General features: G+C 44.5%; 1 protein-coding gene across 1 annotated transcript in view; it reads left to right on the top strand.

Moving 5' to 3' along the window:
* The window catches only part of LOC109433256 (uncharacterized), a 363,056-nt gene that overhangs the window by 117,243 nt on the left and 228,280 nt on the right, over positions 1 to 17,533 (top strand). The window contains exon 2 of the mRNA XM_062842555.1: positions 9,957 to 10,209. Within this exon, the coding sequence (XP_062698539.1) occupies positions 9,997 to 10,209 (213 nt within the window). The 5' untranslated portion in view covers positions 9,957 to 9,996. The remainder of the gene's footprint in view (positions 1 to 9,956; positions 10,210 to 17,533) is intronic.

The raw sequence follows: 17,533 nt of genomic DNA on the forward strand, positions 1-17,533 counted from the left end.
TGAGCCCATCTTGATGAGTTCAGCTGCGATACCATCCTTACCAGCTGCTTTGTTTGGCTTTGAGCTGGTGAATGGCATCTATAACTTCCCTCAGCGTGTGAGTTGGTTCATTCCCGTCCTCCGCTGCACTGGCGTCGTCTTTTCCTCCGTTGCCGTGGGATCCCGTGCCTACGTTCTCCACGTCGTTCAGGTGCTATCGAAGTGCTGCTTCCACCTTTCGATCACCTCAAGTCCGTCCGTCAAGAGGCCTCCGTCTTTATCCCTGCATATTTCGGCTCGCGGCACGAAGCCGTTGCGGGATGCGTTGAGCTTCTGATAGAACTTCCGTGTTTCTTGGGAACGGCACAGCAGTTCCATTTCTTCACACTCCGCTTCTTCCAGGCGGCGCTTTTTCTCCCGGAAGAGGCGGGTCTGCTGTTTCCGGAGATCAAAGCAAGCATTTGCACCGGGCGGACGCATTTTTCTGCGCTGGGTGCTGTCATATTTTTCCTCAATATTTTTTTCTGAAATCCTCGTGAAGCTGGAATTCCTGAAGTTTCTTACATTGAATTGTGAACAGGAAAACGCAACGAGAAAGGTGAAGTAACTTGAGACCTGAAAATTGTCTTGCGGATTATGGATTCGGTAACCTGATTGGAGATCAAGAGGCGTTAAATGAAGCGAGAGATAGGGCAGCTAGGGACAGCTGGACCTTTGGTAAGTATCCATTCAAACGTGTGTCGAGCAATGGAGTGCATCGTTCAAGAATTCGTCCGGTGATTGTATCAATTTGTTTACCAAGATGTTTACCAAGGGATTTCCCTTCACACATCTTCCCTTCCAATATCCAAACTCCTAGTGATTTCTCGTAGTAACGCAGAGAATTCCTCGGTTATTGGCCTAAGCGAGAATCGCGTCATCACTTACTTCCCCATCCTTAATTGACCTGCATTCGGACGCGGCCGGCGCTGGTATTGCTTATTGAAAAGTATTGGGATACCAGCATTTACACAATGAGGAGAAGGCTAGTCCCAAGCTTCATCTGTTGGTTCTTTGTGTAAATGCAGATGTCCATGCAATAACAGAGGAGCAACCGCGGGCGGTCAATCATGCTCATGCTCATGCTCAAAGAGGCTGGTCTGCTGTTTCCGCTTCTGTTTATAACGGTCCACGTTCTGTCGAGTCCCTTGCTGCAGCATTACCGCCCTCGCTGCGTTCTTCTCCTCCAGAACCGTTCTGCACTCTTCGTCGAACCATTCGTTCCGTCGATTCCGTTCCACGTACCCGATGGTGCTCTCGGCTGCGTCGTTGATGGCTGCTGTTACTGCACTCCAGCAGTCCTCTAGAGGGGCCTCATCGAGCTCGCCCTTGTCTGGCAACGCGGCCTGGAGATTCTGCGCGTATGCTGAGGCGACATCTGGTTGTTTCAGTCGCTCTAGGTTGTACCGGGGCGGTCGCCGGTACCGTACATTGTTGATGACGGAGAGTTTTGGGCGCAGTTTCACCATCACCAGATAGTGGTCGGAGTCGATGTTGGCGCCACGATAGGTCCTGTCGATTTGAGATTCCGTCTGCTGTGATGATCTCCAGGTGTAGCCATAAGGGAGGCTGTGTTGGAAAAAGGTGCTACGTATGGCCATACTTTTGGAGGCGGTGAAATCAATGAGTCGTAGGCCGTTTTCGTTCGTCTGCTGGTGGGCGCTGAACTTACCAATCGTCGGTCTGAATTCCTACCTGAGCATTTGAATCTCCTATGATGATCTTGATGCCGTGGCTTGGGCAACGATCGTACTCGCGTTCGAGCTGCGCGTAAAATGCGTCCTTGTCACCATCAGTACTTCCGAAATGTGGGCTGTGCACGTTTATTATGCTGAAGTTGAAGAATCGGCCTGGAGGTAGCTAAAATCATTCAAATTAAAAAGCAAGCGTCAGTGGGAACCTAAAAGCAATAAGGTTCTCAGCGAACATGCATCATTAACAAAATGCGCACCCCAAGAGCCGAGCAGACGCTCTATCAGCAGAAAATGTGCCACCAGAAGGACCACCCGGTCAATATAAATCAACACATCGTGAATTTTGGAATACAGTTCACATCAACAATCAGCAGAAGCAGAATCAACATGTGGCCGTTCGGAGATAGTGAAACTATCTCAAACTCAATCACCGCGCATGACGTCGTGTCATACTCCATGGACGGCGCATTTCTGGTAGTCATCATTATCGTCGTCATCATCTGGAAGTGGCGGCGCAACGCGAGCCGACTCAATGCTCTGGAAGCAGTTAGGTACGAAGAGAAGAAACTTGGAAGTTTGAGTCAGCAGATTAGGTGCGACTAGCACCATTGAATAAACGTCTGAGTGGATGTCACCCGACACCTCAGAATACAACGGACGATTTGGTGCACCCGGCACCAACGAAGAGCAGCACATCCTCTGAGCGGCGGACATCCGAAACCTCAGAGCGATTCAGCAGAAAACTACTCGATGCCCACGGCACCAAAATGAAAATAAAATAAATACAAAAGCTTCGTAAAAAGAAAGGAAGAATAAATCAGTTAGTTAGTTTTTAGACTCAAAACCGGGCAGTTGAAGTTTTTTAATATCACTGCCCCTAACGGTAGTTAGGCCTAATCTGCTCGTGCATTTTAGCGCCACTTTTCCACGGCCCTTGATCCCCAACCTGCACATTATTTCGTCGATCGGCCACCAACCGATCGCGCGTCTCTGCTTATCACCCATCACGATGAAAGCTGTTCCCAGCTTGCGTGTGTTGCCACAGCTCTGGTAGATGGTATGATTATCTCTAAACGTTCGCACCATGGATCCTGTCCAACACACCTCCTGCATCGTAGCCGAACCCGCGGTCCTTTAGTAGATCAGCGAGTATGCGGGTGCTCCCAATGAAGTTGAGAGATCGGCAGTTCCACGTACCGAGTTTCCAATCGCAAGTCGTTTTTGTTCGCTGGGGTCGTTGCCGTTAGTCTCGTTGGTCTCGTGGTTCGTATTATTCTGTTGCTGATTTTCCGTTACAATGGTTTTTTTTTTTACGGCTGGCTCTTAGGGCCTGACACCAACCCCCTACTTTCCGGAGGACTATAGGGCACAGTTGAGCTTAGAGTCCTTCCCTGCCACTTGGACGTTGATCAGCCGCCCCTAACAAGGGGATCAGACGCTGTTGTGAGCCGCTCCTCCTGGAGAACAGACGCTCAGGTTCGCCGAAGTAAACCCCCCCCCCCCCCTTCCCTGTCAGCCTATGACCAAAGTTCCCACCGGGGTTGGTTACCCGATCTTCCCTAACCCTCTAACACCCAAATTTTTGTTTTTGATCAAAATATCATTTTTCATCATCTTAAATCGATTTAAACATGTTTTGGAAAATGATTCTTTTTAATTCTCGATTTCGTGAATTTCGGTTTTTGATTTTTCTAATTTTCATTTTTGAACATCCCTACACATTTATATTTTTCCTGGAAGCCTCTTTGGGGTACGGATTTTTTGAGACGGAAACATTTTGAGATTTTATGATTATTGTTGAAACATTTTAATTTTAATTTTTTTTTTCATGGGAAATTTTGTTTTCCTTGCGATTTTAAGGAAAATAATTTTAGAGTGTATTCGACTCCCTTAAACTATTAAATTAGGATAGAATGATTTGAGAAAAATTTAAAATATGTTAATAGCGAATCAATACAAAATAAACTTTGACTTCTGAAAGGTGACTAAAACATCAATTTTTCAATGATTTTCAAAAAGTGTAAATACGTTTTAAAATACACCAAAAACCATTTTGAGATATACAGAACAGTCCTAAATATCAGCCAAAAATATAAAAGTTTTGATTTTCCACGAAACAAAAGTTACAAAAATGCTCAAACTATACCCTGTCTAAAGGCGGGGTAGGGTATTAGAGGGCTAAGGTTGCTCATAGTTTCCGGCAGGTACCACGAGCAGGTAGGGATAGGAGTTGCTGGGCAGAGGCTAGTGGATCACAATGGGATCTGAATTGCGCAGCATACCCAGCGTTTACCGTGCCATCAGCCAAGGTTACGTAGTCTACATAGCGGATGAAGGAGTTAGCAAGGGTTGGGCGCGTGGTGTCGTGAGTGAGGTGTAACCTGGAGCTGATGGCAGAGCCCAGCAAACGTTGGTGAAGGCAACTAATGGAGAGTTCTGGCGGCCGGTAGTAAAACTGGCTGATGACTGTGTTTGGGATTCAAGCGCATAAATCTGGTACTGTTGAAGGATGCCCCAAAATTACGGAGAGGGGTATGAATATAACTCACATGAGGATGACAACTAGATGGCAGCACGTTCACTTCTACTGTCTGCAGTTTATGAACACTTCCTCAATCTAGCTGAAGTGAAAACTGTGGTATTCTAACTCTTCAATATTAACTAGCCTTATATCATCGAGATCAATCACTAGAAAACACACTTCTTTGCACAGCCCGTGTGCACTGGCCTCTCGTCTCTTCGGTCCTCGACCCACAACTGTCTGCGGCTTCTCGGGCACTCTTCTCAGGATGCCACATCCTCCCCTTGCAAGAATGTGTGAATACTAGGGATAACTATGCAAATTTTTAATGATCTTTCAATAAAACTGCAACATAAACTACGACACTTCAGGTAACCTTAGAAATCATTGTAACTGTTACCTCTTCTATGTATAATTATGTAATTCATCCGTTCATATGTTTATAAATGTGACTATCCATGACTGTGATAATTTAACGCCGATCTATTGTAATTTTCAAATATTTAATCTGTTTACTTCTCCTATGTTGCCCACCAGGCTACCTATATATGTGGCTTTGCAAGCTGACGTTTGAAATCCTAATTCATCTCATCCTTTTCTTTCCCACAAAAAAATTCACAGTGTTCTGCTTTCATTTCCTTTCGTTGTCATTCCTTCCATTTGGAAAACTGAAATTAGTCACTTTATGCAAAGGACCTTTATTTAAATAATGTAATGGAACTGATTAGAAATCATAATTGGTTCATTGAATCTCCGACACATTTGTTTTACTTAGCCTCGGAATGAAGAAAAAAAAACTCTACTACTGGTCAAAGCCATAAAGCCTGTAACACATAGCGTCCATTCCGTCGAGGTTTGCGTTTTTATGTGACAGTGAAAATGGGAAATCTGTCAAACTTCTGTCACGCAAACGTAACCATTTAGTAGGGCACTTAACACTCAAGTGAAAAGGCCACTGAAACAGAATCGTATAAGTTGATAAGTTTCCACAAACCAAATCTCTCAAACTTTCGAAAGAAATCAGGTATTTCTATTTTTTTTAGAATAAGCACACAAAATATACTGAGAAATACATTACAGTTAATATGTAACCAACAATTAAAATTATTAATCTATCAAAGAAACAAAGTTTCTGAAGGACCTATTCCATTTGGCAACGCGTACACTGCGTGTCAAAAAGTTTAATATTTCGAAACTCAACCAATGGCTTTTAATAATAAACAGTGTACACAAGTACAATCGAACTTGCATCTTGTCACTTCAATTTGCTTATTCTACTGATTCTACTATGTTACTGTACGACCTCCGATGAAACATAGAGTAGCCTAAATTCGTCTATTGTTTTTCGCTATACATAATTTTGCTAATCCACGTTCCTGTCGCCAACCAAATATTCCCATGCGGGTAAATTTATAAAAAACAAATGAAGGTCTTTAGCTTGAGATTGAGCTTGAGCTTAATTGACCGCCCGTGGATGCAAAAAAAAAATGCAAGTAAGTAACAAAAACCATCCTTTGAATTTGAGAAATGCTATTTGCACAAGCAAACAGGTACTACATCTACCGCACTTCAACCTAGAAAATACTATCTCCATCCCACCAATACGAAATTAGTTTATGATGTTACCGTCCAGCATCGGTAACCTATCTTTAAACACATAGGCGCATAGTTTCAATGCGAACCACGGCGAGAAGAAGAAGAGGACTATAGTTCGCAGTAACCTGACTCCAGTACACAGTGGTGCGTTGCTGAACAAAAGGCAGCCAAAACCTCTTACTCAAAACTCCCAAAAATGTATGAAAATCACGAAATCTATCGTAGGTTTTCAACAAAGTACATCTTACACCAATCGAGAGCACTGGTCCTAAGCTTACAAAATCACACAACCCATCGCTGGCGCAAGCATCCTACTACCTGATAGTTCCAGATCAATTTTGACTCAAAAACGGATAACTTTCAAGAGTAACGAAGGATTTCAGGCAGCTTTTTCGCAACTTAAATTCCATACATGTGAACTTTACATATCTGCTAACAAAGTCTTCAAAGCAACTATCACAGTTCAAGAGGCTGTCAAAAATTCAAATTCCAATGAATCAATCTGAAATTTTGAATTTAGACGGTTGAAATATTTGGGAAACTGACAAAAATATTACATCTACATTAAAAACATTTTCATTTTTTTTTGGGTTTCGAACGCCCTCGCACCACTGTGCAGCGGGCAGATCGTCAGCTGAGTGACTGGCGCTTTCCTCCCCCCGACATCAACAACCCAACAAAATTTTTATGCTTACAACCTCTTACAACCAATCACAATCAGCCACGATCCAAAACATCGTGAGTACCAGGCGACACACGGTGTGTCTGGTAGAACAAATTTATTACAAAAAAATGAGCATCGCTAATTTTTACGCTACGTGAAAGTTGACGCTACCAGCTTTCATTCAAGCCCAACATCGAAATATTCCATCGGGGGAACTTTTTCATACAAAAATTGAGTATGTTTGTTAAGAAGAAATAGGGATTAATTTGGAACCGTGCATTTTGTATGGGGAAAAACAGTATTCTGAAAAAGTTGTTCGGGATCCCTCGGTGGATTTTTTTGAGGGACCCTGCAAATGAAAGCTGAAAGCCTCTATTTTTGAATAGCGAAAAATTTGACGATGACTATTTTTTTGTTATAAACTTTTCCCATGCACACGCCGTGGACACACACCTCAAAATCAATCTAGTGAAGTTTGTAGTTCTAATGTTTGAGTTTTGCGTAGTTTATTTTTTTTCAAATATATATCGGAAATTTGTCTCTCACGTGTGAAGACACATTTGTTTTTTTTTTTCAAACTGCAAATACAAAAACTGAAACCTTTCACCTTGCCGTTAGTCGTCGCTGACTTACTGGCCCTCCTCAAACCGTTGCAAACTCGCCGCACACATATCAATGCATAAATAGAATGAAGCAAAATAGCGCGAAGCTTCGGTTCAAACATCATTCAGTCGCGCCGTTGAGCCACGTGTTTCCAAAACAGTGCTGCCAAACAAGTTTCTATTACATTATTTGCAAAATAAGAAAATAAAAAAAAATGGTAAAGTATAAAAGAATGCCGCAACTCTGTAGGTTCAATCTTATTTTCAGTATATTCTTACCCAAATCGCTGTATATTTATGCGAAATAACTTGCTTACATAAAATGCAAATACATATCTGGTGTTTTTGGTTTCGGACCATTTTTTTTCTCAAAACAATACTCCTTTCTACACTAACGTTATCTTTTCATGTTACATACCCTTTAAAATAATTTAATAAAGTTTTTTTTGTAAACTGTTAAAAAACTTCACATTTTTTTTATTTCTTTTTATCGCTCAGTCTATTAGCCTTGATTTGACTTAGCTTAATACTGATGTTGGCCTTGGGCTGAACCCGGCTCAACTCCACAAAGCATGGCAATGAGCTGAAACTCTACGCAAGCTTTTTTTTAACTGTATGGTCATGAGCCATACTCGAATACTCGATACAATACTTTTGATATTCTTCCAATTCATAGTTCAAACTGCCTGCTAATGAGCTAGCATTCGTTTTCTGCACTGTTGCATTGGCCAGCTTCACTCGGCGCAATGAATATGTTGGCCATGGGCTTGACCCGACGCAACATTTTAAATGCTTGGCCATGAGCTGAAACTCTACGCAAGCATGAATTTCTCTGTTTTCACTGTATTGGCCATGAGCTATACTCGACGCAATACATATGTTGGCCATGGGCTTTACCCGACGCAACATTCAAAATACTTGGCAATGAGCTAAACTCTGCGCAAGCAATTCTCTCCGCTAAGTAGGAAAATATATATTTCTGGCAACAATTCCACATGAAGAACTCACCCATCTTACCATCTCACCCTCTGCCAAGCTGATACTTTTCAGCACCATTCTCGGAACTCACTTTAATCACAACAAAAATTCTCTCATTTTATAATTTCAACTTTTTTTTATGTTTTCGCACCATAAAACTATTGAAAATATCATGGCAGGATCGCCAATGTGGTATTCTAACTCATCAATATTAACTAGCCTTATATCATCGAGATCAATCACTAGAAAACACACTTCTTTGCACAGCCCGTGTGCACTGGCCTCTCGTCTCTTCGGTCCTCGACCCACAACTGTCTGCGACTTCTCGGGCACTCTTCTCAGGATGCCACAAAAACGAGAACAGTGCCCAGGCTGAACTAGCAGCTTTGCATCCAACTTCTGGCGCTCTTTGTCATAAACTGACCCGTGACTTTAAGGTATAATGAGGTAGGAACTAGTGAGAACCAAAGCTATGTTAGACTCTCCATCTAGGTTGCCGACTCACCATTTTGCATTGGTCATGCTACCCTTTTCAAAACCTGGTCTACACCTATGACCCCGTAGCACCGCAGTAAAGGCAAGTCAAGAATAAGGAAAACCCCGACCCCAATGACTTTCGCCTCCCGACCAGAGAAACGTAGGCAAAAAGAAAGGGCACTAAAATTACTTTCTCTTCTTGAGCTATCACAGCTTCCTAGCCCAGAAAACCTATCCAACAGCAACGAGCAAACACCGACACTTCCTTGATCCTTCAGTACGTAGTTATGTACCCAGACCCACCCACTGACAACATACTGATCACCCGGGTTGCAGTCATGCTGTGCGGAGTGGATAACTTATTTATATGCAAATTTTTCTTGACGATGCACACATGGCGTCGGCGGCGGCGGCGGTAGTACGTCGTTTGTAGATTTGCCGCAACCTATATCTGATGGAGGAGCTCGTTTCCCTCCTTCGCCTGGCGTCAGAGTCCTTCGAGTACTATACATCAAGCCGTCGTCGTCGTCGTTGGAGGCACGTCTAGCCCTAAACGGGTATGTTGCTGGTAGGTAGGTTTGTGCATTCATTGCGAATTGCTGTTTGGCAATGCTCTTTTATGTGGCTGTTTCGTCTCCATGCTGATGTTGCATCAGCGCTCAGCTATTGGTATGTGGGGAAGAACATTTCAGATTAGCTGACCGAAAAAGGGGGAAGCGTAAAAAATAGGGAAAACAGCAATGCGAAAAGCATCATTGCCTGACTCGGTTCGGTTCGGCACAGAACTATGTACACACAGCATGTTGGGAAGTGTGTCAGTCAGTTCGAAGAAGGGAACGGTTGAGATGGGGATCAGAGTTGATTGGGCCATTTCAGGAACGGCGATACAAACTTGCACAAACGAGAACGGGGGGAAATGAGGTCAGCTTAAAGGGAAAAGTCGGTTGATTTATCGGTTTGATGCAAACTTCAGACAAGTGATAAGTATCGAACATAAACGTTAGTTCAGGGTTCAGAATTGAGAGTTCCTGGGAAAAAATCTTCTTCGTGGAGTAAAGTTTCACAGATTACTGTTATTGAGCACTTCTATAGTTAACTATCACATCCCGTTCCTGTATCAAATGGCAAGAATGTTCGGCCACGGGAAGTCGAAGAAATTTCTGTAACGAAAAAATCCTGACCAGTACAGGGAATCTTTTTTAGTATACACTACGGAATCTTCCGGGAAATCTGACTGGGCGAGGGCGTCAATTTCTTCAAATTTTCCTAAATCACAATCCGCTATCGACATCCCCCTAAATCTCCCCCGGGATTTGGCAGCAATCGTCGTCTCGTCCCGATCGGAATCGCATTATTCGCCAATCTAAACGATTCTTTTTTCCTGCCTTTTCTCGCCCGCCTTCCAGGTCCAGTGAGGCATCCACCACCACCATAGCACCGCAGACAATGGAATTCAAACCCATGGCAACCATCGCCACGATAGACAAAGGGAATCCCCCGCTGCCGGCGGCCCTGCTGCATCCACCTGCTTCCCCCACGAACGTCGGCTGCTGTGCGATAGGGCGCCGAACTCCCCCGAGGCCACCGTCGGAGATCTACTTCGAGAGCCGTGGCAAGTGCTGCAAGAAGCTGCTCCGCTACAACGGCTATCCGAATAAGGTAAGAATGCTGAAGAAGGACGTTACTCTGACAGGAAACACAACAACAGATGAATGCGAAGCGAAGCAATTTTCTTTCATTTATTTAGTTCACATCAAATTCATGATAATACTGAATCAACAATTTGCCGCCATAATACTCGATTTGCAGCTGCAGCTCTCCAACGTCGGTCACGCCCAACACTCGCCAGATCACGCTCCACCTGGTCCGCCCATCGTGCTCTCTGCGCTCCACGCCTTCTTGTACCAACCGGATGGTTAGCAAACACCAACTTTGCAGGGTTGTTGTCCGGCATTCTTGCAACATGCCCTGCCCACCGTATCCTTCCGGCTTTGGCTACCTTCTGGATGCTGGGTTCGCCATAAAGTGCAGCGAGCTCGTGGTTCATCCTTCTCCGCCACACACCGTTCTCCTGCACGCCGCCGAAGATCGTCCTTAGCACCCGTCGCTCGAAAACTCCGAGTGCTTGCATGTCCTCCTCGAGCATCGTCCACGTCTCGTGCCCGTAGAGAACCACCGGTCTTATTAACGTCTTGTACATGGTACATTTGGTGCGGGGGTGAATCTTTTTTGACCGCAGTTTCTTCTGGAGCCCATAGTAGGCACGACTTCCACTGATGATGCGCCTTCGTATTTCACGGCTCACGTTATTGTCAGCCGTTAGCAAGGAACCGAGGTAGACGAATTCTTCTACCACCTCGAAAGTATCCCCGTCTATCGTAACATTGCTGCCAAGGCTTGTCCTGTCTCGCTCAGTCCCACCTACCAGCATGTACTTTGTCTTAGCCGCATTCACCACCAGTCCGACCTTTGCTGCTTCACGTTTCAGGCGGGTGTACTGTTCTGCCACCGTTCCAAATGTTCTGGCAATAATATCCATGTCATCCGCAAAACAGACAAATTGGCTGGATTTCGTGAACATCGTACCCCGGCTGTTGAGCCCGGCTCGTCGCATAACACCTTCCAGGGCGATGTTGAATAGTAGGCAGGAAAGTCCATCACCTTGTTTTAGTCCCCGTCGAGATTCAAATGAACTGGATAGCTCACCCGAAATCCTTACGCTGTTCTGCACACCGTCCATCGTTGCTCTTATCAGTCTAGTCAGCTTCCCGGGAAAGCTGTTCTCGTCCATGATTTTCCATAGCTCTGTGCGGTCGATACTGTCGTATGCCGCTTTGAAGTCGATGAACAGGTGATGCGTTGGGACCTGGTATTCACGGCATTTCTGGAGGATTTGCCGTACGGTAAAGATCTGGTCCGTTGTCGACCGGCCGTCGATGAAACCGGCTTGGTAACTTCCCACGAACTCATTTACTTTAGGTGAAAGACGACGGAAGATGATCTGGGATAGCACTTTGTAGGCGGCATTCAAAACGGTGATCGCTCGAAAGTTCTCACACATTAATTTGTCGCCTTTCTTGTGGATGGGATAGATTATCCCTTCCTTCCACTCCTCCGGTAGCTGTTCAGTTTCCCAGATCTTGACTACTAACTGGTGCAGACAGGTGGCCAACTTTTCCGGGCCCATCTTGATGAGTTCTGCTGCGATACCGTCCTTACCAGCCGCTTTGTTGTTTTTGAGCTGGTGGATGGCATCCTTAACTTCCCTCAGCGTGGGAGTTGGTTCGTTCCCGTCCTCTGCTGCACCAACATAGTCATTTCCTCCGCTGCCTTGGTCCTCCGTGCCTACATTCTCTTCGCCATTCAGGTGCTCGTCGAAGTGCTGCTTCCACCTTTCGATCACCTCACGTTTGTCCGTCAGGAGGCTCCCTTCCTTATCCCTGCATATTTCGGCTTGCGGCACGTAGCCTTTGCGGGATGCGTTGAGCTTCTGGTAGAACTTGCGTGTTTCCTGTGCACGGCACAGCAGTTCCATTTCCTCGCACTCCACTTCTTCCAGGCGGCGCTTTTTCTCCCGGAAGAGACGGGTCTGCTGCTTCCGCTTCTGTCTGTATCGCTCCACATTCTGTCGGGTTCCATGCTGCAGCATTACCGCCCGCGCTGCATCCTTCTCCTCCAGAACCGCTCTGCACTCCTCGTCGAACCAATCGTTTCGTCGACTCCGTTCTGCGTACCCGATAGTGCTCTCGGCTGCGTTGTTGATGGCTGCTTTCACTGTACTCCAGCAGTCCTCTAGAGGGGCCACATCGAGCACACCCTCGTCCGGCAACGCTGCCTCGAGATTCTGCGCGTATGCGGTGGCGACATCCGGTTGCTTCAGTCGCTCTAGATCGTACCGGGGCGGCCGCCGGTAATGTACATTGTTAATAACGGAGAGTTTTGGGCGCAGTTTAACCATCACCAGGTAGTGATCGGAGTCGATATTAGCGCCACGATAGGTCCTGACGTCGATAATGTCGGAGAAGTGCCGTCCATCAATCAGAACATGGTCGATTTGCGATTCCGTTTGTTGTGGTGATCTCCAGGTGTAACGATACGGGAGGCTGTGCTGGAAGAAGGTGCTACGAATGGCCATGTTCTTGGAGGCGGCGAAATCGATGAGGCGTAGGCCATTTTCGTTCGTCAGCTGGTGGGCGCTGAACTTTCCAATCGTCGGTCTGAATTCCTCCTCCTGGCCTACCTGAGCGTTTAGATCCCCTATGATGATCTTGACGTCGTGGTTTGGGCAGCGGTCGTACTCGCGTTCGAGCTGCGCGTAAAATGCGTCTTTGTCATCATCAGTGCTTCCGGAGTGAGGGCTGTGCACGTTTATTATGCTAATGTTGAAGAATCGGCCCTTGATCCTCAACCTGCACATTCTTTCGTCGATCGGCCACCAACCGATCACGCGCCTCTGCATGTCGGCCATCACTATAAAAGCTGTTCCCAGCTCACGTGTGTTGCCGCAACTCTGGTAGATGGTATGGTTACCTCTAAACGTTCGCACCATAGATCCTGTCCAACACACCTCCTGCAGCGCTACGATTCCGAACCCGCGGTCCTTCAGTATATCGGCGAGTATGCGGGTGCTCCCGATGAAGTTGAGAGATCTGCAGTTCCACGTACCGAGCTTCCAATCGCAAGTCCCTTTTCGTCGCTGTGGTCGTCGCCATTGGTATCGGTTGGCATTCTTCTCTTGTTGATTTTCCGGTGCTAGTCTTTTTTACGGCTGGCTCGCAGGGCCTGACACCAACCCACTAACCCAGGGAGCTGGGCTTACCTTCCCGGAAGCTACGGGTTCTGCATTGGCATTTCCTCCAACTACAGTGCTAAATAGCTAGGCTCGAGCGCCAGTCTTCGCCGGGGGTGGTGATTTTAATGGGCGCCCAGGAGATAATATATTACCTGAGCTTCCACCCCCAAGCAATTTTCTTATGTATATTTATTTTTCCCGTAGCTTTTTTAGCTTTTCCGGCCCCCACGGGATGTGATTTTAGTAGCGTGCACTGAAAGGAGCCTTGCAGTAACGACAAGCACAAAAATGTTTTTAAATTTACCATGGCAAAACATGATCATCGACCCACTAACGCTTCTTGTGTGCGTTTTGTTTCTTCTCACATCAATCGGTTCGATAGCTGAGTGGTAGCGTGCGAGCCTGGTGATGTCAAGATTCTTGATTCGAATCCGGTTGCCAACAGAAACTTTTTTTAATTGAAAATCGAGTCCATGGTAAAATTGAAAACATAATTCTGTTGAACTAAAACGAAACTTAGTCTGCACAAATTTAGTGGCGTTGTGCATTTAAATTGAACCTCAGAATAGTAATTTTCACTGCAAGCCGCCGTTCAGTGTGGTGTTAAGTCTTTTTTATTTATTTTTTTTATTCTTAACCACTTAACCTATTTACAGCTCTTTTGTCCACTAGGGCACTACGTGAGCGATTCCAATTGGCGGCTGCACTAACACTTTGTACAGCGCCCAAATGTATACTACTATATTCTTATTCTACTATATCGAATTGGTTTGTCTATGTGCTGCTTTCACTTTTCTACCCTGTCCTTGGTAGAATGATGAGCACGATGATGAAATGATGTGTGGCTGTTGTTGTTCCTTTTCCAGTCCGATTGGGGGTCGTCCATTATGGGTTGCCGTTCGCTGATATCCAATTATCCGGATCCGTTTGAGCTATGAGAGCTCAGAAGAGGGTCAAGTGTCAGCCGCTCTCGGGGGAAGAGCAACTGACGAAGTGCCGGGGCTGGGGTCGAACCCATGACCATCCGCTTATGAAGCGAACGTGTAGCCACTGCGCCACGGGCCCCGGCCGGTGTTAAGTCTTGGACAGAGTGTTTTGGCTCACACTTGATTTACTTGCTATTGATTGATTTTTGTCTATGTCGTATCACACACGGCGTCTCAATCCAGGCCACGTGGACAGGAAGTAGGGGGGGTTTAATGGAAAATACCAATGTCCACACAACAAAATTAAAAAAAAAACGATTTAATCCACCTATGGTGAACAGAACCCGTCTTACACTTATTAAAACAATTGTTGTATTATTTGTATTTAACTTATTTATTTTGTGTGATGGACCAAAAGTTCTAGAAAATATTGTGGATTTGGCATCTAGTGAATTGGTTTCCAAAATAGCATCATGGACCATGGACTAAACTACCAGAAATGCCAGACACCTTCTAGAATCTTGTGTTAAATTAAAAAAAAAAGCTTACATATTCTGGAATATTGTATCTTTTGTTAACTGCCAAAAGATCTTAAATCGATTAACAAATGGATAAGAAAATCAGCGAGATATACTTTGTCTAATATCTCTTGATCAGTCGATTAAATTAGCTCCAAAGTACTTGGTATTCATGGTTATGGTGCAAAAAGGACAAACATGATATATCTACTAAGTTAATCAGTTTTGGTATTAGCTAGTTATTTTCGCTGTCCGGTTCTTGCATTTTTCCCACATTATATAAATTCAAAGCTTTCATTTAACATATTGTTAGTTTTCATAAAATTCCTGTGTATTTGTAATTTGTTATTTATAATTTTATCGAAAACAAGAATACACTTTGTCAGCATTATTTATTGAAAAAGAATTTCCCAGAGACTGGTCAAAAACTAATGCAAGATAACAAGTAAACGAATAGATTAATAAAAAAGAATTGATTGAAATACTCATCGTAAGATATCTCAGTAATCAAATGTCGAATCGAAATGAAATTTCAGGGCCTTATACAAGGATATTGTAGCTTTTATTTGGTGCTTAGAGAACCCAAATCGGTTGACAGACAGCTGAGATATTTATTATGGTACCCTTGGTCAAAAATCTCTCAAAAAGTTAACCTTACTTCCAAGTACTCTTTGAAAGATATCTCGGTAACCAAATGTCCAATCCTAATAAAATTGTATAGGATTCTACTAGAATTTTGTAGCTTTCATTTGGTGCCAGGATAACCGAAATCGGTTGACAGACGGCCAGAATATTTATTATGATACACTTGGTCAAAAATCTTAAAAAGTTAAGATGTATGACTCATAAGTACTCTTCGAGAGATATCTCTGTAACCAAATGTCCAATCAAAAAAAAAATCAATAGCGTTCTACTAGGATGTAGTAGCTTTTATTTGCTTCCAAGAGAACTCAAATCGGTTGACAGACGGCTGAGAAACGTTCGTGACTTTTTTTTGTAACGCTCATACACACACACACACATACAGACATTTGCTCAGTTCGTCGAGCTGAGTTGATTGGTATATGAGACTTGGCCCTCCGGGCCTTGGATCGAAAGTCGGTTTTTTGAGCGATATGTATACCCTTCTTATGGGTGTAAGAAGGGTAAAAACAGATGTATGTACAAAAGACCACGGGGTAGCTTTCAAAATATCCATAAAATTACCACGTTGCTTATGGACACTGGGCAGTGCCTAAATAGAGCGTGAACAGGGATTCCTATTTTGGGCACTTTTCACTATTACTTACTAATTTGATACTTGATGGGCTAGAACTCGTAGCGGTGAGTCTACGTCGAATGAAGTATTCGCCTCCACTGGCCTCGGTCCTGGGTCAATCGCTTAAAGTCGCCCTGAACGTTTAGAGTCCTTAGGTCCTCCTCAACTGCAAAAAGCCAACGTGTGCGCGGCCTTCCACGAAGGCGACCACCCCTTCCTGGTTCTCTGCAGAATATAGTTTTAGCTTGTCGTTCCTCCGGCATACGAGCTACGTGTCCAGCCCACCGCAGCCTGCCGTGTTGTATTCGCTTCACTATATCCATCTCTTTATATACTTGGTACAATTCGTGGTTCATGCGACGTCGCCAGATGCCGCCCTCCAGTTTACCGCCGACCGTATAAAGCGCCGTCCGCCGACCGTATAAAGTGACCGGAAGAATCAGAGACTTGTACAACACGAGTTTTGTCTTCGTTTACAGCCTGCGGGACTTCAGCTGGCTTCGCAGACCGAAAAAGCCCCGATTTGCAGCCGCAATCCGTCTTTTCACCTCGCGGGTAACATCATTATCGCACGTCACTGGAGTACCAACATAAACAAATTCATCCACAACTTCAGACTTTTCCCCACCTAGCGCCACTTCGCCACCACTACCACTGAACGCTTACAAAATGTTCTACAAAGTTGTAGAAGAACTTATTTGAAGCAAGTTTGCCGAAGATACCATTCTATTCTTATGCTTTCTAACTCATATATTTTTAAAGAATCATGTTAGGGTGAACCATGCAATTCAGTTTTCTTGCAATAACTTTTAATCCATTAGTTTCTCGTAAAAACTTTGTTGCAAGCACTTTCAGAACTATCAATGACGTATATTTTTTCCAAAGAGCTTAAAGTTCTATCTCTCATTGTTAAAAAGATATTTATTAAATATCTATATTAAAAAGGCATTTTTCTTAAAAAAACACACTTTTCTAAAAATCATATCTCAAAAAGGAGCAAGTGAATTTTCAATCGCCGAACTGCATTGAATAGACCATACTCTCGGATACGAGACATGGACCATGCTCGAGGAGGACCTGGGAGCACTCGGAGTTTTCGAGCGATGCTGACTAAGAACGATCTGATTCGGAAATGAGCATTTCGTTGTGTCGCGTTTTTTGTAGCAACACTGAATGATCACCTGACGTGGGTGATCAGTTGTTTGCTTCTCATATGAAGTGAACAATAGTGCGTCAGCTTGCATGTTCGGTCGTGTCATTTGCAGTTAAATATTTGGCGACTAGCTTCCGTGGTTCGATTCGAAATATTAAGTGACCACCTGACGTGGGTGGTCGATTGTTTGCTTTCCGTGTGAAGCGAATAATAGTGTGTTAGATTGCATATTTTGTCGCATCGTTTGCAGTAAATATTAAGCGACTACCTGACGCGGGTGGTCGATTGTTTGCTTTCCGCGTAAAGCAAACAATAGCGCGGCAACCAGCAACACGA

Source organism: Aedes albopictus, chromosome 3, assembly GCF_035046485.1.
Source record: "Aedes albopictus strain Foshan chromosome 3, AalbF5, whole genome shotgun sequence".
NCBI lineage: Eukaryota > Metazoa > Arthropoda > Insecta > Diptera > Culicidae > Aedes > Aedes albopictus.